Here is a 23168-nt window from a genome sequence, read left to right on the forward strand (position 1 = left end):
TGTGGGATTGTGCCCATTGGTGTGTTTTAATGATTTTTGAGTGACTCATACAGAAATAAGATGCATCAGGCGAAACATACAATATTTGTTGGTCGGATCACCAGTGATATCACCACACCAGAACAAAAAGGCGCGTGAGTCACATCCGGTTTTACTTTGAAATTATAACCGGAAGTTGCAGTATTTATTCCAGGGGACTTGACGCTGGAGGGAGAGACGCTGACACAGAGGAGCACAAGCTGAAGTAAAGTAAAGGGGGGGTTGAACCGAGGACGTGTGGCTTCTTGGGAGAGTGGCATCTGCGTGAGGGAGTCTTCTGCTGGTCATCAGCCACTCTGGACTTCACACAACCAGCGAGTCTGTCGCCCAGTTAATCCGGATTCTAACCAGCTTTCAAGTTCCTAAAACCATGAGGACAAACGTATGGATTTACCAAGCTCTGGTGTGTGTTGTGGTCACAATCATGGATACAGGTAAGACAAGCAGAGCTGTGCTTCTATAGGTGGATGCTGAATATCTGTGTGTATGCTGTGACTAATTTTAGTCACATGTTGAAATCTGATTTGTTTCCTTCTTTTCTTGCATAGTTTCTGTGCAGGAAAGTGAGAAGCAGACAGGAGAGAGAGTCAAGAAATGACACCGAAAAATAAAGAAATGAAACTTAATAAAAGTTGCAAAAGTAGGCAAAAAAAATGGGATTTTAAAACTGGATTTAGTCAGTGAGGACGTGGGGTTGAAGCAGTTTACTTAAAAAGATCTACACCCTGCTGTGTAAATATAATCTCTTTATTCATTATAATTATATGAACTTGATCAGAAGCCCTGTCTTGCACTGTTAATTCGGCTCACTCACACTTAATTATTGTAAGGTTTGTGAAGAGAACTCACTTAAAGCTATATATACATACATACACACCACACACACACACACACACACACACACACACACACACACACACACACATATATATATATATATATATATATATATATATATATTCTATAGATGAGAAAGAGGATGAGAAAGAGGATGAGTCTCTGTACCTGTTTTGTACAGTGACACTTTGAATGAACTGAGCGACTCTGCGCCTCCTTATATTGATCCCCTTGCAGATCTCATTAATTCAGTTCAGCATTAGCTCTAGTCGCCAGTAACAAACAATGTAAAGATCAGTGTAATTGCTTCATCTGAGTTACTTTGTGCAGTGGTGTTAGACAATCGGAAAGTTTCGGCGCACCGTGCCATTCCAGCTGCGTAAAATGTAGTAACCCGTGCCAGAGCGCTCGGTTTGAAGTGCATCTGCTGATGTTACTGCTTTGTCATTAAACTTTTTATATAGGTCATGGTGATTTCAGGAATAGACGCCGCTGCATCTGTTGGCCTGACGCCAGCTGCTGAGGGGACGCAGCGCAGGTCTACTTGTAATGTTCCGGGCGCTCACACGACGCGTCGTTTAAAGCTCATCCAAACGAGCTCCGGTTCGTTTTATGAAGCCCAGATTATCATGTGCTTACAAAGGGTGTCCCGGCCAACATCCGCCCCGCTGACATGTCACTGGGTAAAGCACTGAATCCATAGTTACCACCTCCAGGGGTGCCGACCCTGACCTCTGACCGCTCTGGAGTTGGGGAAAGTATAAAATGCGCGCTCCGGCCTGCGTGCGTCTGTCCCTACAGAGAGATAGAAAAGGGGTGTGTGTGTGTGCATGTGTGTGAGGGAGAGCGAGAGGGTGAGGGGGATAACATCTGGCTGCTGAGCCCAGCTCCACATTCTGCTCTCTGAAGCAGATGTAATGTCTGCTTAATTCCCAGACAGAGGCACACCTTTAACCTGCTACTTTCCTGTTGTTCATATAATACAGTTTTTCCTCAACGCTGCCCTCCACAATCCGTGATTATCAGACAGTTTATTTTGCAGGAAAGCTTGACTAAAATACTTATCCAGCTGACACTTAAGTTCTTTGCTCAAGGGCACCCAAGTGGAAGTTTCTGAGGAAGGTCAGAGTCCCTCACCTTTCCTCTCTACATTTTTTCAAGCCGAACCTGGACCTCGAACCTGTTCCTCGAAGCTATTGCTGCCTCTTCCCATTAAATCTCGCCTCCCTCGCACTCGCCCATTGAGCACATTTTATTATAATCTCCGACTTCAGCAAATGTTTGGGATTTGGAGATAGCAGGAGTCTGACTGCAAGGAGAGGAAGAGACTAAGTGAAATCTAATTGAGCAGCCTGGCCAGACATCAGGGCTGGAACAACACTGTGATGAGTGCCAGATGTGGTCCAGTGGAGGCCAAACATTAATAACACGTTCTCCCCAAAAACCATTTTCAACCATGAGGAGCCTCTAAACGCTCCACAGTTTACAGTATCCTAAGTACACACACAACGCCTTGTGTCGGGTCTTGGCACTGGAGCATGGAGCTGTAACTCGGTAGCATGAGATTTTCCGGTGTGATTTATATCGCACTTGCCCCTAATTATAAACGGAAAAGTATTGTAACTAAACACGTAATGCGTGTGAAGATGTTGCTGTGGCACTCAGAAACAGCGCTCACAGTAGAGCTCCATTCTGCTGAAGGATGGGCTCTTAACTTTTTTCCACGAGGTAAAAATGAATGATTTGTATATCACAGAGGATTTGGCCTTAAAATATGGTTTTGTCCTGCTTTTGAACCCCCTTGGCTCTCCTATACATTATGCTATGTCTTTGCAATGACAGCATTCGCTCTTGATGTACGTCTTCCAAAGAAGGGGCTCTCAACAAATGACAGTTTTCCATTTTTCCACATTCTGTATGTTTTTTACTATGTTTTGGATGCCAATAGCTGAGAGACTATTGATAGAATTACACATAAAGCTTTGTTAGTTTGTAGAAATGGTGAAATACATTAAAGCCCCCCTGGGGGAAAAGGAATTCTGACAGCATCTTGTTTTGTTCCCTTGAAAATAAACATCACCCTCGTTGCTTGAAATGAAAATGACGACACGACGTCACTGCAGTTAAACAGCAGGACTCCTAAGAAGACTGTTAAGGAGTCATGAATGCAAGTTATTGAAAGGGCTTTCTGCAGGAATCACGGGCGTCCATTGAATTTATCTACAATAACGTGAAACTGCAGCAGAACAAATGCCGCAAAGTAGTAAAAATTGTGGGGAGAGACAGCTGATTTTTGGCCCTTTCTGAAAGCAGTAAAATATGAGATATGCTTTCATGAGCTTTAAATCACCGACTGAGGCACCGGAGCACATCAGCCTGCTGGATGGACATCACTCTGTTCTCTTGGCTGTCTGCACAGCTCAGCGCCCACTCTGCAGTGCTCAGGCGGCTTCAAGCAGGAGTGCTGGGGGGCTTTTTGAGCTGGACTTTGATCCTGGAGGAGGTGTAAACCCACTGTGACGTCACCTATCCATTTCTGGACTACTGTTTTGAAACCTCAAGTTTGGCGTTATGGTCATTGTGGTGTTTGGAGCCAGAAGTGACCATAGTTGGACAACAGGGTGGAGCCGGGGATACGCATCGCTACACCTCTATCCTAGTCTGAGTGAGAACCCGAGGACACGCTGCAATAGCGAGTTGTCAATCAAAATGTAGCCAGGTCCTAACACATACCCTGCTTTATCGTCTATTTTGCTCTACATAGGAACTCAATTTACAAGAAGAACATCATGCTGTATTGAAGAAGACTTGAAACTAGAGACTGAGACCATAAACTCATTAGAAAACTGTTTTCTAAGGTAATTAATCAAGTTAGAAGTAGAGTCATTTACTTAAAATTTTACATAAAGCTGGACTTTTTGCAACCAGTGGAGTCGCCCCCTGCTGGTCATTAGAAGGAGTGGAGCATCAGCAAAGCTCCGCACAGTCTATATCCTGGACACACTTCATGCATGCTTTGTTGAACTCGGGTTTGGCCGATCAAAGCAGGATCTAAAGAAATGTTCTCTCAGGGCCATGCAGCTTTTGAGGAATTCAGGACTTTCACGGCGGTGTTTCAGTATGATTCAGCAGTGCGGATGCTAACGTGCCAACAAGCACGGGGCTGGAGGCAAACTGTAATTGAAGGATGCTTTCGGTGACAGCTGGCCACCCGGTTCAATGCATGACAGTGACATAATTTCATCTTTGCTCCGTCTCCTCCATGCCAAGACCCTGTTGCTGGTGTTCACGCCTCCTGCTGTTCCAACAGTCAAACCAAGAGAAAACTGATATTCTCATCGATTCAACAAGTTATTCTTCATCCCCAGCGCCTTGACAGCAGCAGTGAAATGTCTGCCCATGTCTCCCAGGCTATGAGTAATGCTTGATGCTTTGTCAGTGGAGAGGATAATAATTCCACATGGTTTCTTAGAAATTGTCTTTTTGCACAGTCAGCAAACGAGGGAAGAGAAAGACATGCAGCAAAGGCCCTCGGACAGAACCAGATCAGGGATCCCCTTGGCTACCAAGACGCCCCCTAAAATGGTTTCTTTGAAAGATGGTTTATTTTTTCTGTTATTCTGAGCCACATGCCGTGAAATAATCCTGTAGAGGAAAGTGATATTCAGTGATGACAAGGAAGTAAATGGCAAGGTGAGGAATCCAGACACCCTGGTCAGATCCATTAAAAAAAACTGTGTAAAGCACAGTGTGGTAGCAACGGTAAGAGACTTTCACGGTATCATAACTCTCTCAGAAAATAGCAGTTTCATGGTATCATTGTATACAATATTGCACAATTATTTATATTATTATTAGTGGCAAAGGCTCTGAAAGGAATACAAACAGAAGGTTTTTCTTTGGTTGAACAAACGCTTAACTAGATTTTAACACAATATTTTATCTTATACATGTATATATATATAAATATATTTTAATAACATTAATATGGTAGAATTCAATACTGTTGATATTAGTCCTTGTAGCAGCACTTACAGTATGCAGCGCTCATGCCATATTGGATGGAGGGTAGAGATGGGGAAGAAACCTGTGTTTAAGGCTTGCAAGCATTCACGAAAAGCTGATCATGTAAAGGGTTAAAAGTGCTGACATTCTAGCACAATATCCATAAAATGTGGGTTATAGCTCGGTGCTGTGGCTGATGTGATCATGCATACTTGCTTGCCTGTTCTGCCTGTTGCCAATCCCCTATTATTAAGCACTCAGAGCTTTCAGGAAGATCAGTCATGCTTGCAACGTGGATGTTCATGTGAACGTTATTTACAGGACACAGGAACTGTAACTCCCATACGAGATGAACCCGGCATCAGCAGGCCCGTCACCATCCAGCCTGGTAGTGAATCCAAAACATGCAGACAGGAATCCTCACGTCGTGTTCTCTTGTTCTTGCAGGTTTTTGTAGAAAGTCTCATCAGTCGTTACAGACGTATGAGAAGACTGAGAGTCACATGCTGGTTTGCACAGACTGCCCTCAGCCCCCTTTGGTACGAAACAGCCGGTCGCAGGAACACTGCGCCCGCAAGTGCAAGAAGGTGAAGAAAAACTTCAACTGCAGGTGAGTTACATTTTCCCAAAAATCCAGCACGTGGTTTCTTCATGGCCACGTTCCCCTCGCTCCTCCTTTGTACGCGCACTATTTACATATTTTCGGTGTTTATCAATTCTTCATCTCTCAACTACTTCCTGTGTGCTTCTGCAGGGCTTTCAACTTTCAACGGCACAACAGGAAATGCCACTTGCTTCCCTTTGACCGTTTCAGCCACGGTGTGCAGAAGCAGGCCAACGTCAGCTTTACTTTGTATGAAAAAAAAGGTGAGTGAGCCTCCTAAAGTTGACTTTACGCGCTGTGGGGTTTTTCTCATGAGAACGCTCAGGTGCAGGGAGGGATTTATGTGGGCAAATCGGTTGCTGGTGATTGCAGGTTATGCTTGTTGCACTGGCTCTCCAGTTTTTAAGGTCTTTGGCTTTTCTGTTGACACAATAATTGCAACCAACCCCCCTCTCACCCTCCCGCCGTTTAATCACCGCGGCGGGCAGTGGCGCATGCATAAACATGTAGCGGACTAAAGTGGAGTGTAAACAAAAAAATTAATTGTTTACAGTTCGAACTCAGGGGCTTTTCTCCACTGCAGGCTGTGGAATCTAACACTTTAGAATTTACTGCGAAATTTATGGAAACTCCCCGCGGTGACATTTAATGAACTTCAGGGAGTTGTCTGTTTTGGAAATAGCAAGTTGGGTCATACTAAAACGCTCGCTGTAAAAACGTCTTATTGACCATACATGGGAAAATATAGCCCAGGTGGTCAAGGCAGCGAACGCGAATCAGCTTTTAATTGACTAAACGCCCTGTAAAGACATCTTGTATCAAAGTGAGAACATGAATGGATGTTTTCAAATGCTTTTTATGCCTTCGCTCTTACTCAGATTATATAAGGGAGTGTATGATCGGCACCAAGGACAACTACAGAGGGAGGAGGTCTTGGACGAAGTCAAACATCACTTGCCAAGCTTGGGCAGATAACAACATCAACGAGCACACGTAAGTCCTCTCTTATTCTAACAAGCAAGGCAACAAAAAGCACCTTTTTTGTGGGAATGGGGGTTATTCATGAGAGGAAAACATTCACACGTCGCCTGGAGGGCGCAATGCTTTGCTTGCGTGACACTTCTGGAGGAGTGGAAGGTGATAATCATTCACTTCCCCTCGCCAGACTCCTGTAGATTTGAACCAGCAGCCTTAAAAGCCAGCTTCTCTAATGTTTAGGCTTCCACCGCTCTCCTGGATGCTCCTTCGCTGTTTCTCTGTGTCTGATATTGAACAGGCCTCAGCAGCTGATTTATTGACGTTCAGATCATCCCCTTGCACCTCGGGGGTTAAGGGAAGGCGGAGGCTGGGAGACGGGCGAACGTTTAGCCAGAGATAAGTCAGATTTCTTTCAACACGTGCAAGGATGTGCTCTCGCTGCTTTTCTGCGGCACTGTAGGCCATCAGGTGTTTCCCCGAAGATGTTTTATCTCGGCTACAAACGAGGCAAGATCAGCGAGTTTGTGACGGTGGTTCTGTGCCAGCCCAGCATCTCATTAGCGGGGCTCATTAGTTACAAGATATTTTAACTGTGGTGGTGGTGGGGGGGGGGGGGGGTTGAGAAACAGAGAAATAAGGATTTGAAGTGCAGGGTGGAAAAACAGACAGAATGGAGATGGAGAAAGAAAGAAAGAAAGAAAGAAAGAAAGAAAGAAAGAAAGAAAGAAAGAAAGAGCTAAAATTTATAGACTGAAGTCATGTTCTGTCTGTTGTCCAGCTGAGCTCGCAAAGTCACAGACGTGCTGAGAGAAAATACATGTCCAGTGATCCCCCGCAATTATAACAGTGTTGCTCCTCATCCTCCCCTCTCTTCCAGAAGCAGCTCTTCACATTAGCAATACTTTGTCATTGTTTATTTGACACACTGTTCCAGTCCCCGTCCCACATGGCCAATGTAACGTCCGACGTCGTCGCCCTGGCTTGTCAGCAACTTTTAACTTTCAAAGGGTCAAGGGGAGCCTTACTTAGGGGAGATTTAGTGCCACTGTGGGGTTACCTAACATGGGACTGTCCTGCTGTGTGAGAATTACCGCCGTAATGAACCACGCACCATTTGAGTTTCAGGTAACTATTATTTTCATGCTTGACCGACCACCGTGGGCCAGGGGTGATTTCTCAGGAGGTTCCCCTCCAGGAATGGGACTTCCACCTGTTGTCTATATTTAGCGTTTGAACTGAGGCTCTGAAAGAAGTGTGCACTGATGCCCGGCCAAGCGTGGAGAATGAAATGGAATGGAAAATTTCTGCTCATATTAATAATAATAGATAACATTGCAGCCATTTATTTATTCCCAAAGAGACGTCCTTTTATTTTTCCACACATTTCCACTGGGAAGAGAGTTGGATGAGGAGATTGATACCACTCTCATGTCTATGCACTAAATACGAAGCTTCCACTTAGCTTCGCTTAGCAGAAAGACTTGATACGGGGAAACAGCGTGACTCGCCTGATGGTAACTTGATAATTAGTGAGCTTCAGAGGTGCAGGTATGCACATTTTGTTACCTTTGGACATTTAGCAGACAAAAATGAGAGCGTTGTTCTCATCTAACTCTCATTTCCCCAAATTTCAAGCTGTTCTTTTCAGGACACTAAAGCAGATGTGAGCTGCTGCACCCTGCTTCCAAAAGTCATTATGGATGTCTGAAGATTCCCCGCTTTCTTGCTTTAATCCCTGAAAACGTTATTCCGCTGGACGCCGTTGCATTGAAGCATGGCCACGATTGTTCCATCATCACCAGGTGCATGTTTGCGAGACATTTCGCAGCAGTTACTTCAGGTCTAGATTTCATCTTTAGTGATATCCAAAATCCAGCCAACATGTTTAGCCGGCCCGGAGAGCGAAGCATGTGTGCATAGTGTCTGCCTCCGATGGGAGCAGACCTTGGCAAGGAGATGAATAACTGGCCAACATCTGTTAGCACAACATCATTATGGCTAACTTGCTCCCATGCCGCGGCCTTTTACGGACTCTCACCAGATGCAGGCTTTTTTGTAAAGTGAGGAACCTTGTAATTCCATTTATAAATTAAGGATACTGTATTATGATGGAAATATCTTTTGCCTGTGAGTTACACACAACAGATGTGAGTTTTGGTGCTTGGCAGACTGCTGTGTCTTAGTTACATGCATGAGTGAATTTTTGCTGTTAGTCTGTCGTATTATTCTGTAGGTGGGACTATGATCTGTAGCTCAGGACCTTCCTCGTCTTTCTCTCTTTTTGGCTGAGTTAGATGCTTGAGATTTCTCCTAGTTCTGGGTTGAATGATGTTGTGCATTAGTCTGCAAGTCTTGTGTAAGCCCCAGGGCACGGAGGGGAGAGCAGCGCCGACTCCCCCAAGAAAAGAGTCATTGTCTGGGGTAGAGTGGTCAGACAAGCTGCTGAAGGGAGGGTGGTTCTTTTTGCTTTTCCTTCTTTCCTTGTTTCTTTTTACATCATCAATTAAGCACTGATCTCCCGCCTTTTTGCTCGCTCCATTATGCCCACTTTCTATTTTTTTAAGCACTTCTGTAAGTCACTTTGCTTGCTTCTCTTACCTTTCTCCTGTGCACACAATTTTTCCCCCCGTCCTCCCTCTCTGTCTCCCTGGGTGGGAGGGGGAATGTGGTCAGCATGGATCAGGGGGTGCTGACATGCCAGCTTTTCATCATCCTGCCATGACAGAAGAAGAATTTCATGCACTGTCCATTTAGTATCCCATGCCGCTCCCCATTGTTACATCCCATATGTTTGGATTAGCCAGGTTCTTTTACTTTCAGCCATACAGCGACGTGGTGTAGCCATTGACAGAGAGGGATTAGGTTTAAACAGGTTCAAAGGCTGCCAGCAAAAGACCTGCTTGGGCTGCTCCAAGTGGTTCATAGCATTGTTCTGTGCTGTTGGTGGTTACTGTGCTGTGACAAAGTCTGGCTGCTTCACACATGAGGGAGCTGGGATATGGTAGGAATCAGTAAGGCGATCATGCAAAAGGTGCAAACCTGGAGAGAAGAAACATATTGATGACTTACTTTGCATAAGACTCCTGTGAGGGCTCATTATGGGATTTAAAATGTAACCTGGTCACACTGAAGGCACTGGGATTTCTCAGAATGAGCCTTACGTCTTAATGTAAATGCCTTTTGAATTTATTTGGCTTGTTACTGAGAGCACTAGCAGGCAGGTACAGCAGTGTATACACCAGCGGAGCAGCCAAGTGTGTAAGGACTCCAGAGAATTTATTTGTACAGCTTATAGTATCAGTTAACACTTTAAATAATGTGTGCCTACTCCCCTGTAGGTTTTATCCTGATAGGTACCCAATGCAAGACCTGAGGGAGAACTTCTGCAGGAATCCCAACAACGATCCCGGTGGTCCGTGGTGCTACACCACAGACCCCAACGTTCGAGCTGAGGAGTGTGGCATACCACAGTGTTCAGAGGGTAAGACCCTCCCAAACGACATCACTGGACAATAGGATTCAGTTAAAATAACTCACCTAAGTAGCCGTCATGTACCTTTTCCAGAGGTGCTCTAACATTGAGTCCGTGTTTCTATAGTTTATTTCCCTCTTGAGCTAATAAACTGTGTTTGCATCATTACGCAAGAAAAGAAAGCTTTGATAAACGCTGCTTTCTGTATTGATAGAAGTCTGCATGACGTGCAACGGGGAAGATTACCGGGGCAGAATGGACCATACAGAGAGTGGCAAGGAGTGCCAGAGATGGGACTCAACAAGGCCTCACAAACACCACTTCCAGCCTAAAAAGTAAGCTGCAAAGCTGATAATCACATGCTAACCTTTCTCACGGACAGTGCTGCACACACCCATGACAGATGCTTAAAGAAATGACGCTAATGCTCAGGAGAGGTAGACCTCACCAGTTGTTATGACTTACTTCTCTCCCCCCTATTTTCCTCCCTGCCTGTGTCCCCTGTGTCTCCTCTGTCAGGTATCGGGACAAAGATTTAAAGGACAACTACTGTCGTAACCCAGATAATCGTCTCCGGCCCTGGTGCTACACCATGGATCCCAAAACTCCGTGGGAGTACTGCAACATCACCGTGTGTGGTAAGGCCCTACATGCTGTATATGCTCCAAATCTGGGGCTTCGGTTTTGTGGACAAAGTCTTCAACAAATCAACTGAAGACCAAATTATTGTTTAACTCTGATTTATGACCCTTCTTAATGTCTAGCACCCTTATAACCCTCTAACAGTATGTGTCATGCAGTTAGGAATCCACTCTAACATCCAAAAGTGGACACAGTGTTGAGGATCCCTCTCCTGCTTTTAGAACAGACAGACTGTGGTCGGGCACTACCAGCTAGTGGTTTGAGGATGCCAGGGGGTTTGTAACATACAAGACTTTGGTGGTTTTGGGGTAGTTGCCGTGAGCTGAGTAAAAAGCCCCTCTTTTCCCCTGCGGAGCCTCATAAGACTTTTGTTTACCCGGCTGAGTGTTTCATGTGGTGGTTGGCTTCAACTCCTTCTACCTCAACAAGGGAGAATAAATAGGTTGTTTGTAAAGGGGAGGGTCTGACTTCAGAGAGCCAGAAGTGTTTTACTGAGACCACTCACAGATGACAAGGCTGTAAAATGGAGTGTTACAATAGAGGCTACTATGCCGAGATGCCTCTCACAGCCATCGGAAGGTCTAATAGTTGCTTTAGTGGTATGAAAATCAGTATATGTACAAAGAAGTGACGAGTTAAAGGAAATGTGGAATTGGGGAACATAATGAATGCAGATGTTGCATTACCAGACACAAAGGGTCGCTGAATGGTTTGATGAGCATGAAAATGATGTGAATGCTATGCTATGGCCCTCACAGTCATCAGATCTCCATTCAAATGAAAAACTAAGGGAGATGTCTTAGCATTATACAGTATATAAGGAGGCCGTAGGTATAAAGACAGAGGGAACCAGGGTTATGCAAGTAACCTTAAGTTATTTAGAAAGAAAATGGCAAACTTTCTCTGGTTCCAGCCTCTGAAATTTGAGGAATTTGACTTTTCTCTATTTTATATCACTACATTTTGGATCTTGGACTAACAAAACAAGCAAAAAAGGTCACCTTGTGCTTATGGAAATTGTGTTATTTCACTATTTTCAGCCATTCTATAGACAAAAAATAAATTAATAAAAACAGATTCATCAATATTGAAAGTAATTAGCACTTGCAGCCATAATGTGTTTGATATAATAGACACACAGTATGTTGAGGGGATAAAAAACATAACTTTACCAGAGTCATATCACATTTGGCAGACTGACTGAGTTGTAGTTTAGATAACTTTTGCCTTCATACATAATACAAAAGACAAAGGGAAAAGAAGAATTGACTCCAAAACGAGGTTACACCAGTGGAGAATTTGTTCATTTCTTTCTTTGAAGGAGCATCTCTCTTTGTCTCTGTCAGACACACACACACACGTACTTTACAGTACATGTAATGATTTACGGCGAGGGCGGAGGATCTGCATTTGTCCAGATGTGTGCATCCCTCAATGCCTGCCCTCAGAAAGATAAAAACCACTGACCTGTACTACACAGTGCACACAGACACTGGCATGCATTACATCAAGCCAAAGAATCCCTCTTTTCCATCCGCTTTCTCATTTCTGCTTCAAAACATTCCCCTTTCCTCCTCCGTCTTCTCCCAATCTCATTTGTCAAAGGCTAAAGAAACAGAGACAGAAATCCAGCGGGGAGAAGTCGCTCCCTATGTGCTGCAATCCCTGCGCTGCTGAAAAGCAGAATTCCATCTGAAGATGTTTGGAATAGCTGTCCGGTGGATAAAGTTGCCCCTGCCGGACCGGCTTGGATGTGATATCTTTGGTCGGGCTGCAATAAACAAATACACCAGACACAGAATTTCAAAATGTTGAATGTTGAAGCAAATGTGTATCCATAAATACGAGCAGGCTCCAGATTTTTCTGTCAACAACCTGTGACGCTGAGTGCAAGTTAAATAACTGCATGTTGTTTTGGATGTCTCTACGTGCAAGAATGCGGGGCACCAGTGTTGTGGATACACAAGAAGTTTCCTATCGCAGTTGAAACGAGGGGGGGGTGCTACTGTTTTTGATCATCTGTCTCTAGGTTAAACATGACACATTCTTCTGGGGATTAATATCTCCCTCCTCCTCTCCCTCCCTCCCCCCTTCCTGCCTTCGGTTTCTCTGTCTCCCCTCTTTAGCAAACTCTCCCTGTGCCCTCTTCCTCTCGCCTCCACTCACAGTCACAATTTCGACGTCTTCTCTCTTTCGTTGCTAGACACTGACTCGAGCGAGGACACAGTTGTCAATGCGACGACATCCTGTGTCCAGGGAGAGGGGGCAGATTACCGAGGCACAATGAATGTCACTCCAGAGGGTGTGACGTGTCAGCGCTGGGACTCCCAGTTTCCCCATAACCACTCCTTTCTTCCTCAAAACTTCAAATGCAAGTGAGTAATGTTTGCCTCACGGCCCCTGACAGCTCGGATTCAATCCTCTTGGCTTAAATGTTGTGGAGTTGATTTGTTCATTTTGTGCATTTGACTGTTAAAATGCAAAAGGGAAAAGTGATGAAAGGGAATCAGCACCATCATTTAAATTGTAGTTTGTGTATGTGTTATAGAGACCTCAGAGAGAACTACTGCCGTAACCCTGATGGTGCAGATTACCCATGGTGCTTCACTACAGACCCTAATCAGAGGATAGCCAACTGCACCCACATCCCCAGGTGTGATGCTGAGGCCACTCAAAAAACAGGTAAATTCCTGCACACTGTAAAGGAACAGTTCAGCATTTTTGGAAATACGCTAATTGATTTTCTTGGAAGGGATCGATGAGAAAATTGGTGCCACGTTTATGTCTGTACAGTAAATATGTAATTAGAGCTGGTTAGCTTAGCCTAGCACACAGACTGGAGAAAGGGGGAAATGGCTATCTTGGCTCTATTGAAAGGTAATCTAGCACCTAAAGTTTGCTAATTTCTTCATTATTTCTTGTTTATTTAGTCCTCACAGCGACAATAAGTTGTGGTTTTACAGGAAGTTGTGGGCTGTAACTACTAGCAAAAACTCCAGGAAGTCACATTGCCTGGCCAAGAAATATGCATAACATGTAGTAAAACCACACCTTTCTGTTTTTACATGTAGATTTTCATATGGTTTAAACAAACTGTGATAATTAATGAGCTTTAGAGGTGTTGATGGGCAGATTTTGTTACATCTTGACAGAGCTAGGCTAGCTATTTCCCCCTGTTTCCAGTCTTGATGCTAAGCTAAGCTAACAGGCTGGTGGCTCTGGCTGCACATTTACAGATGTGTGAGTGATTTTCTCATCTGGCTCACAGCAAGAACGCAACGTGTACAGTATCTTCCAAAATGTCAAACTATTCCTTTAAACTATCAGTTTTTTTTATACGCTGAGCTTCAAAAGAATGGCAAACATGTTGTAAATTACGACAGGCTTTCCATGTTGTTTCTTGAATAATGGGATTGAAACACGGACCTATAAATGCTTCAAAAGCCATGTCATGTTTTTGCAAAGTGGAGTTACACAGACACTTTGTATATTGCTCCCGTAGGACTGGGCCACTTGGCAGCATGCTGCCCAATGAATTCCATTTCGTGGAAGAACAAAAACACCAGACTTTGGCTGAATAGTGCTCGCTGTCATTTCCCATGTTTCTCTGCTTTACATTTACAGTGAGAAGACCGCACATGTCAAACTGCAGCCAGTCTGTTAGTTACTATCGGCCCTCATCTGATTCTGTTAAGAACAGACGTAGTATGGTTTCATTTTCCTATTATATTTGAGAACCACCGGTTGCATGGGCCCCCCTGACTTCAAATTGATCCAAACCACAAAGAGAAGCCAAAATTATGAACTTGATTATGTTTTGCTTGCATCATTGAGAAAGACCACCACCCAAATCATGCACGCGGTTCTTTGAGTATGTCCACTCACTGATTGCATTTAGGTGTTTGAGAAACTGCTGATCTCAGTAATTGTGTTTCTCCTGGGACGATTTAACAAGATGGTATAAAATAACTTCATCCTGTTCTTCCTCAGAGTGTTATGAAAACAACGGAGAGACGTACCGGGGCACTTTATCTATAACTCGATCAGGGATTCCCTGTGCAGACTGGTCACATCACATAAACAGGTAACAGAGTCATTTATTCTTCACTTATTCTACGTTGTTTTGCTCCTTCTGTTTACTCTCAATCAAGCTTGAGTTGCACTGAGCAACACTGGAGATATTTCTTAGAGAGACTGACATTCTTCTGAGCTCATTTGATGAGTATTTGTTGACAACTTAGCTCCCATTGCCTTGTGAAAGTCCCTTCCATATGAATGAAGCCGAGCAGTGAAAACAAACAGCGAGAGGAAATCGGGGGTTCCTCAGGGGTCAATACCAGGCCCAATTATTATTCATCTAACTGACGAGAGGAAAACCCCGGGGTGCTCTCCAAGTGACCCATCCTGACGGAAAGGTTGCCCACTCCAGGGCTGTTGCTTCATGCTTAAGTCAGGCTGTTGGAATTACTTAATTTACAGGAATTTTAAAAGCCAAAATGGCACAGACAGATGGACATGTTCCAGAGCCGACCTATGACCCCAGGAAGTGCTTTCTGAGGAAAGTAGATCAAAGCCAATCAGCTCCCTCGCGTAGACTGCAGCCAGCGAGTCTACCCTGCTCAAGGTCAAGGGTCATCCCAGGAAAAACTGCTGAGAGCTACAGCTTGTTTAACATTCTCCTGGGAAGTGAAATTATCTTCACCCCCTGACAAATTGTTGCCCATTGCTTTGTATTATTTTAGTGTGCGTGTGTGTCCAGACTCCTGCTTAGTAATTGCTTCTCAGTGATATTTCGGACATCTGAGAAGATTACATTTGGTTCTCTTAGAGCCAAGAGGATCGTTGCAAAAAGACACACAATTAGCCGTGAATTGCTACACATCGGGAGCACAACCAAATCATTCCATAGGCTCCTGCTGGTCTGAGCCCCGCTGAATGCTTGGAGTGCATACTTTCATACTCCCATGAGCACTCTTCACAAATTTCTGCGTTTCCTTCTATGGGCTATGTGTACCGAATGCAGAGGGTTCATTGCACTATAGGAAAGCCAGAGTCAGACTTTCCAAGCATACCGTGGTTACTCACAGTGTGCATGTGTGTGTGACGGTGTGTGCGACATGCTTGTGTGTTTTTAGAGTGCGAGAGTGTGTATGAATCTTTATGAGACGTGGCCCAGTGTTAGTTCTGATACACTGTGTGCAAAATAACAAATGGAAGATGAGAATCTGTATTTGTGTGTTTTACAGTGGGGATTCTCACTCTACAGAATCCCATGTAGGGCTGGAGATGAACTACTGCCGGAACCCGGACCGGGACAAGCATGGCCCCTGGTGTTACACCAATCCAAATAACCGTTTGGTCTGGGACTACTGCAAACTGAAGCACTGTGAGTGGCTTAAAAAACCTTGTCTCTTCTGTTTTTCTCTGAAGCAGCAGATACATCTGTGTTACATCAGCCATAAATATTAGCAGGCCCTTAGCTGATCACAGTAGACAGGATGCGAATGATGCATGTTATCTTGTGCACCTTTTTAGTGATCTATTTAGCAGACCCTTAAAGGAACAGCTCGACATGATTCGCTCAGAGCTGGATAAGAAAATCAATACCTCTCATGTCTGTGTGGTAAATATGTTGATACAGCCAGCTTCTAATTAGCTTAGCTTAGCACAAAGACTCAAAACACCTGCAAGGTGTTGCCTTCACAAGTAGCAAACAGGTTGCCACATTTCCTGGTGTGTGCTTAATTCCAGTGGTGAGAGTTTGATTCAAAAACATCGAAAAAACATCCGTCAGTGTTGTTGTTTAAAACTTTTCCATGTTTTGGTTGCAAAAGTGGGAATGTGAGGATTGTGGAGAGAAAAGAATCTGCAGACTGCTTAGAGCTCTGAACATTTTCACACTTGTGTGCACCTGGCTAATTGCTGCAGAAAGCAGGTGCGGATTGTTGGTTTCAAAAAGCTGGCACTGTCCAAACACTTCAAAGCAGCTTTTCATCACTATGATGATGATGATAGACTTGCTTTTAAATATGCATTCGTGTGTCCTGCATGCCATCAGAGTGTGTGCGTCCACACAAATGAAGACCACTTGTCTGCATCATGGAATTAAGCTCATGAATGGTGATTAAAGTAAATGAGGGTTGTATTTACAATGTCGTTTGCAAAAGTTCTCATGGAAGATATTTCATTGTCAGCCAGGAATTATTTGGCCCTGATCGGCCATCTTTACCCCTTTAATCCTTCAGGTAGACACTAACAACAAAGGTAAGCATGTGAACAATGGCAGTCAGATCCCAGCTGCTTGGAAAAGAAAACAAAGCAAGTATTTCACGAGCCTTTCCGACTCTGCAAACAGCACTTGTGAAAGAGAATAGATTGGCCTTTAGTACACAGAAGAAGACAGTGTTGCTGTACGGGTGGAGTGCAGTAAAATAACACAAGTGATTTAGCTTTGCAGCCTTTGTTGACTTCAACTAAAATGTCACAACTGTTTTTTTTTTTCCTGTGCTGCTTGGCTGGCGGCTTATGTAATCTGTTAGCCGTGGTTTTGTCCAATTGGCAGAGACTACACGATGCTCAAACAGCAAACAGATGCAGGTCTCTGCTGTCGTCCTCTTATTTGAGAAAACACACACTCAAGCAGCAGGACCCCGCATTTTCATTGGCTGGTTTCGGTCTGGCAGCACTGACGCGCCTCCATCAACTGGCTGCACAATAATTTCCATAATGTAAAACATATCTTCCATGAAGTTTTTGAGGTCTTGAGCAAATTTATTTGCTGCGGTTTGCCGACTGTTATAGCCTCCAACAATGATTCCGATGCAGAGATAAGTCTTTCTACAGTAAAGAAAAATGAGGTTTCCGGCTTTTCGTGTCAATGTACAGTCAGCGGTCTGACTCATTTACTACTGCAGTGAGGTCTCCTCTTACTGTCTCTCTTTTCTTTCCTTCTATCAGGTGAATCAGCCACAGTGGCTCCTCCACCAAACAGTGAGTATCGGTTTTGCTTATCTGGCTTTCACCAGTCTAGTCCTCTTCCTCTTCCTCGTCCTTTTATCTCTAATCTCGTCCCTTTCCCTTTTTACTCTTTCTATCAAATCCTTCTGTTCTCCTGTACCTGACTAAACAAATCCGATTTTATGCTTGCCTTTTCAAGTTCTGACAAACATTTTCCATTTGAAATGTAAATAGTGCATCCATCTGACGTGCAGCAAAAATAAAAAAAATGTCGTCTTGTTTAGGTCTAAGGCCCAAGATATCCTGCTTTGTGCATATAAACACCAGAATTGTTGGGGGGCACCAAGTGCGAGGCACAGACGGCAGCTGGGTTGTGAGCATCCAAAGAGAGTAAGTCGTTTTGCATCTGTGTTTCAACAAGATGTCACTTATCCTTTTTATGCTTTCATACCTACCGTAATGGGGACCACTGTCTTTTAAATCTCCTTAGGAAGATTCACCTGTGTGGGGGCTCGCTGATCAGAGAAGACTGGGTTTTAACAGACCAACAGTGCTTCACCTCCTGGTAATCCTCCAGCCGCTGATCCCCTCATACCGCTTTCATTCTCCATCTGAAAAACTACTCCATCTCTCAAATATTATCCTTTTCTTCTCTTTTTGAATATTGTTTGAAGCGACGATGCAGGGTTTATCCTGTTTACTGACACTCCCGGACAGGCCGGGATGGTTTTGCTTGCAGCTCTGTTTCACTTCAGCAGCTGTCTATGTCAGAGTCAATCATGTACATACAGTATCTCTACATCTGAAGTAGTGGCTTTAAAGAACATTGCATGTTGCATATTGCATATGGTGTACATCAGCAGCTTTTTTTCTGCTTCTTTCAGTCACAGTGTGTGTTGTGGAAAACTTTGAGACTTTGCTTTTTGTGTTGCTCATATTTGCTTGATAAGTATCAATATAGATGATATATTACTTTTGGATTTAAATTTTAAACATATCCTGCCTTTTAGTGTCCAGTATGGGTTTTCCCATAATGCAACTTGACAGCAGCCTTCATGGTTCACCCCTGCCACCTACTTAAAGGATAACTTTCGTTTTTTACAACCTGAACCTTATTTGTAGCATTAAATATGCCCATTTACTCACCCAGACAACTTTGGTGGCATTTGGAGTCGTTTTGAAGGAATTAGCCCCAGAGGAGCAGCGCGTATATCCGTATATAATGCGAGTACTCGGGGCATCCGTGCGCAGCCTCTATATAACGCATAATCTGCGGCGAAACTCGTTCATATTCCAATATTTTGTTCTGATATGCTGGTGCTATTCCCCTCTGAGCCGGCAGTCGGCTAGTTTAGCTGTAGTTTGGCACAGCTATGGTTCGTTATTGCGTATTCGTAGCCGACTGTCGCAGAGTTAGCCGTGTTGTGGCTGGCTGCTCGCAGCACCCGGCGTTCGGTAATGACATCATCCACGTCAGAGGTAGGTGTCTAGAGACACTGGATGTTGATAACATGCCACCACGGGCTCAGAGGGGAATAGCACCAGCATATCAAAACAAAATATTGGAATATGAACGAGTTTCGCCGCAGATTATGCGTTAAATAGAGGCTGCGCACGGATGCCCCGATTACTCGCATTATACGGATATACGCGCCGCTCCTCTGGGGCTAATTTCTTCAAAACGACTCCAAATGCCACCAAAGTTGTCTGGGTGAGTAAATGGGTGTATTTAATGCTACAAATAAGGTTCAGGTTGTAAAAAACGAAAGTTATCCTTTAAAGAGCCGATGCCCACTCTAGACACAACACTACTGCAGGTCGACAACTTACATCTTGGTCCTTGTTGTGGTCAGTGTTCCAGATCTGAAGGATTACAGTGTGCAGGTTGGTCTGCGCCAACTCAATGAGTCCTCAAGACACCCGAGACTACGCATCTCGCGCCTGATCTGTGGCCCAGAAGGATCCAACCTGGTTTTGCTGAAACTGGCAGAGTGAGTTCTCAACTACTCACTCGGTTACCACTAATTTAAGTTCCTAATGTTCGAGTATAAGTAGTAATATGGAAAAAATTTTGTCTAATTTTGTATGTATGCTTTATTGTCACTTATTCCTGACTATTACTATGTGTGTTGTAGTCCCGCCCCTGTGTCTGAAGGTGCCTCCACCATCCATCTCCCAGTGAAAGAGTGTCACATCGCAGAGGGCACCAACTGCACCATGTATGGATGGGGGGAAACCAAAAGTACTGCCTTCTTTCACCCACATGCTGCCTCTTTGCATTGTTACCATTATTCAGAACAAAAGCACATCTGCAACATTTAACAACTGCGCTGCTAATCCCTCCCTGTTACAGATACAGGATACGATGAGACGCTGAACGCTGTGACCATGCCGATGGTCAACAATGGCATGTGCTCACAAATCAAAGGGGATGCTGGGGAAAGCAGAATATGTGCCGGCGGCAACAGAGGCGAAGGCGTATGTGATGTAAGGATCACCGATCTGATGTCTACATCGACACAGAAACAACATGAATGAACTTTAAACCTCATTTCAGCCAAATAACAAATAATGTGAAAATGTCTGGACATCTAGTTGGAACAGGTTGACATCAAAGTTCATGATTATCTTGGCTAACTGTGAATTTCATTGCATTTGGGTGGCAGCAGACGTTTCAACAAGGAATATCTAAAAAGTGGCAAATGAAATTGAGAAACCATTGAGGGTTAAATGTTAAAAAAAAATTTGGGGTTTGGCTCAGTGCAGTATAATGTCCGTTAGCTTGCTGTCTCTCTGATGTGTCCTCTGCTACCCTTTTTCTCCTGCAGAAAGACAATGGCGGTCCGTTGGTTTGCCAGGAACACGAGCGCAAAGTCATCATCGGCGTGAGCATCCAAAGGACGAAGTGCGCCTCATCGCAGCCTGCGCTCTTTGTTAACGTTGCTTTCTACTCCGAGTGGATATACAAAGTGTTCAAACTTTACCCCAGTCTGGAGAGGAACTGATGGCGTGGTGTGAAAATCGACTCCATGCATGACTTTACCGCGGCCTGCGAAAAGGCGGGGCGGCTTTGGGCCAACAAATTCCAACAGCTCTCCAGCGTGTGCGGCGGGGGAGGAATGAGGAAAATCACCTTATGGCGAATGGCCATTTTGGGATATTGTGGCTGAATTTGTGAATTTTACCGAGAGGACAGAGATTAGTGATTGAAGCCTGGATAACCCAAATGGAATCTCATCCGTTCTTCCACTTTGCAAATGAAGACATCCAGGTTGTTAGCCTTAATATCATTTTTACAACCAAAGGTCTCGGGCACATGGATGACACACCAATTGTATTTTGACATGTTCAGAATTTCTGAAGCCATGCAAACAAAGACAATGAGAATAAGACTTGTGACTCAGTATTATCTCCTGGAATATACTTGAATATGGACAGAACCCAGTTCTCTGGTGGTTACCACATGAGGTAGCCTCTGGTGACTGGGATTTCTTTTTTTTAATTTTTTTGTTGAGCTGGACTGCAAACATATCTTTTTACCTCCAACACAAGGGATGTGGATGGATGACTATGGTATTCCTTCATGTCAACAAACACACTAAGATACTTAACAAATACTACAGCAAAAATGATAAATGTTATTCAGCTACTACAACCCTGATTGCAAAAAGTTGGGATGCTCTGTAAAGCATAAATAAAATAGGATGTGATAGTCTTTTTTGACATATACTCAATCAAAAACTGTATAAACACAGTATATTTAATGTTTGACCTCATCACCTTCAGTGATTTCTGCTTATTCTGAATTTGATGCAGCAACACATTTCAAACTAGTTGGGACAGGAGTAACAAAAGACTGGGAAAGTTGTGGAACGCTCCAAAAACACCTGTTTGGATCATTCCACAGGTAAACAGGTTGCTTGCTAACAGGTGATAGTATCATGATTGGGTATGAAAGGAGCATCCTGGGAAGGCTCAGTCGTTCACAAGCGAGGATGGAGCGAGGTTCACCACTTTGTAAGCACATTATTGTTACTACATGGGCTCAGGAACACTTTGTAAAGTCGTTAGTTTCATTAAAACAGTTGAATTCTGTTTTTATTTATGTTTCACACAGCATCCAAACTTCTGTAGAATCAGGGTTGTGAAAGAATGCAACAGAAAATCATATTCAAACCAAAACGGAGTAAAATATAGGCATAAAAAGCTAATTCTAAAATCACTATTAGGTAGTACAGACGCTAAAAGTCCCTTTGAAGAAGTAGTGATTAAGCCAAGCCTGTACCTCCAGCACAGGTTTAAATTTGGCTGCAGTCACACTATAGTTGACAATATATAAAATAGCTGCAGCAGCTTTGGCAAACCATGCAGTGCTAATTGTGTGCAGTAGCTGGACTACCTTTTCCCCAGTTAGCTGTAACTGTTAGTTTCCCCGTGAGAGGGTCTAAGTAGGACTGAGCAAACTGCTCCAAATCTTATGCTAATATTTGTAGCATGAGAGAGAGAAGGGCCATGCCAAATATAACATGGCTATTTGGTCTCCAGTTTGGAGGGAACTTTGGCCCCTGGTGGGCTGTGTGTGGTCAGTAGGATATTTTATACTTTTTTTTGTTGCGTGGAAAGTGACTCCTTCTGTACATAACTGCAGATTTATTGAGTATGTTTCTGCTGTGCTGTAAGATTTTATAGGTCTTATAGATCTGGAATATTTTTGGTTCACTGAGTAATGTCAGATTGGCTACTTCAGGCCTCTGATGGTGTTGAATATTTAAAGAGACTGGTAGCTTGTAAGTAGGAGTTAGGTGTATTTATTTTTTTAAGTTAGCGGAGGACATCGTTTGAAGAGAATCCAGATTTTGGTGTGATATTAAGATTTTTGTTTCCTCTTTCTGAGAGTAATTATGACCCCAGAATACAACACAACTGGGGTGCATGTTGGGCTCACAGGTAACAGCCACACAAACATAAAATAACGTGCTCGGTGACAGTGTGCCTCGTCAAGAGTGCTTGTTGTGGGCTAGATGCATGTTAAATGCCCATAATTTAACATGCATTTACAGGGCATATACACACATGCACGACACAAATACTTGTCAAATATGTGCCAAACATATAGCATCATCTTATGCTTCAATGTTAAAAGCATGAAAACGAACATTGGTGCAAATATTAGCATTTAATTGAAATACAAGAAAGCTTTATTTATAAAATCCAACAAAAAAAAACAAAAAAAAAAAAACAAGACAGAACCATCTTGCATCAAGTGTTTTGAAATTAGTGTCACCAGATTATTAAGTGAGCAAACAATGCAGGTGATAGAAAAGGAGGACATCAGCACTGCCTACATGGCTCACCAAAGTGCCCACACATGATTTACTTTGTACATAACAATACCGGAGCAAGCATTAAAGAACCAGTGTGTAAGATTTATGGGGATTAATTGGCGGAATATAACAGGAATGGAATACAGTATTGGCAAATATGTTTTCATCAGTGTAGAATCACCTGAAAATAGGAATAGTTTTGTCACTTTTGAATGAGTCTTTTGTATCTCCTCTTCCATGGAGTTTCTACAGTAGCCCAGAATGGACAAACCAAACACTGTCTCTAGAGAGCGCCCTCCTATCCCATACG

General features: G+C 43.6%; 1 protein-coding gene across 2 annotated transcripts; it reads left to right on the forward strand.

Moving 5' to 3' along the window:
• The first annotated feature begins 235 nt into the window (after nucleotides 1-235).
• Nucleotides 236-21300, forward strand: hgfa (hepatocyte growth factor a). Of its 2 annotated transcripts, none has more exons than XM_041963980.1 (18): nucleotides 236-473; nucleotides 5329-5491; nucleotides 5636-5748; nucleotides 6364-6478; nucleotides 9802-9944; nucleotides 10150-10270; nucleotides 10455-10573; nucleotides 12781-12952; nucleotides 13108-13259; nucleotides 14568-14661; nucleotides 15824-15963; nucleotides 17535-17567; nucleotides 17819-17924; nucleotides 18025-18099; nucleotides 19388-19525; nucleotides 19670-19776; nucleotides 19888-20021; nucleotides 20363-21300. In XM_041963980.1, the coding sequence occupies exons 1-18, from the start codon at nucleotides 410-412 to the stop codon at nucleotides 20537-20539; spliced, it is 2166 nt and encodes a 721-aa protein (XP_041819914.1). In that variant the 5' UTR covers nucleotides 236-409; the 3' UTR covers nucleotides 20540-21300. The 2 variants fall into 2 exon arrangements, with proteins under 2 accessions (XP_041819914.1, XP_041819916.1); XM_041963982.1 differs by having other exon boundaries at nucleotides 13126-13259.
• The last annotated feature ends 1868 nt before the right edge of the window (nucleotides 21301-23168 follow it).

This window comes from Chelmon rostratus, chromosome 22 (assembly GCF_017976325.1).
Source record: "Chelmon rostratus isolate fCheRos1 chromosome 22, fCheRos1.pri, whole genome shotgun sequence".
NCBI lineage: Eukaryota > Metazoa > Chordata > Actinopteri > Chaetodontiformes > Chaetodontidae > Chelmon > Chelmon rostratus.

Excerpts from the sequence above, each read along its gene's own strand:
- hgfa (XM_041963980.1), top strand. The coding sequence starts at position 410 with ATGAGGACAAACGTATGGATTTACCAAGCTCTGGTGTGTGTTGTGGTC. Across the intron at positions 6,479-9,801 it reads AACAACATCAACGAGCACAC|GTTTTATCCTGATAGGTACC; the intron begins GTAAGTCCTCTC and ends ACTCCCCTGTAG. Across the intron at positions 10,574-12,780 it reads CTGCAACATCACCGTGTGTG|ACACTGACTCGAGCGAGGAC; the intron begins GTAAGGCCCTAC and ends TTTCGTTGCTAG.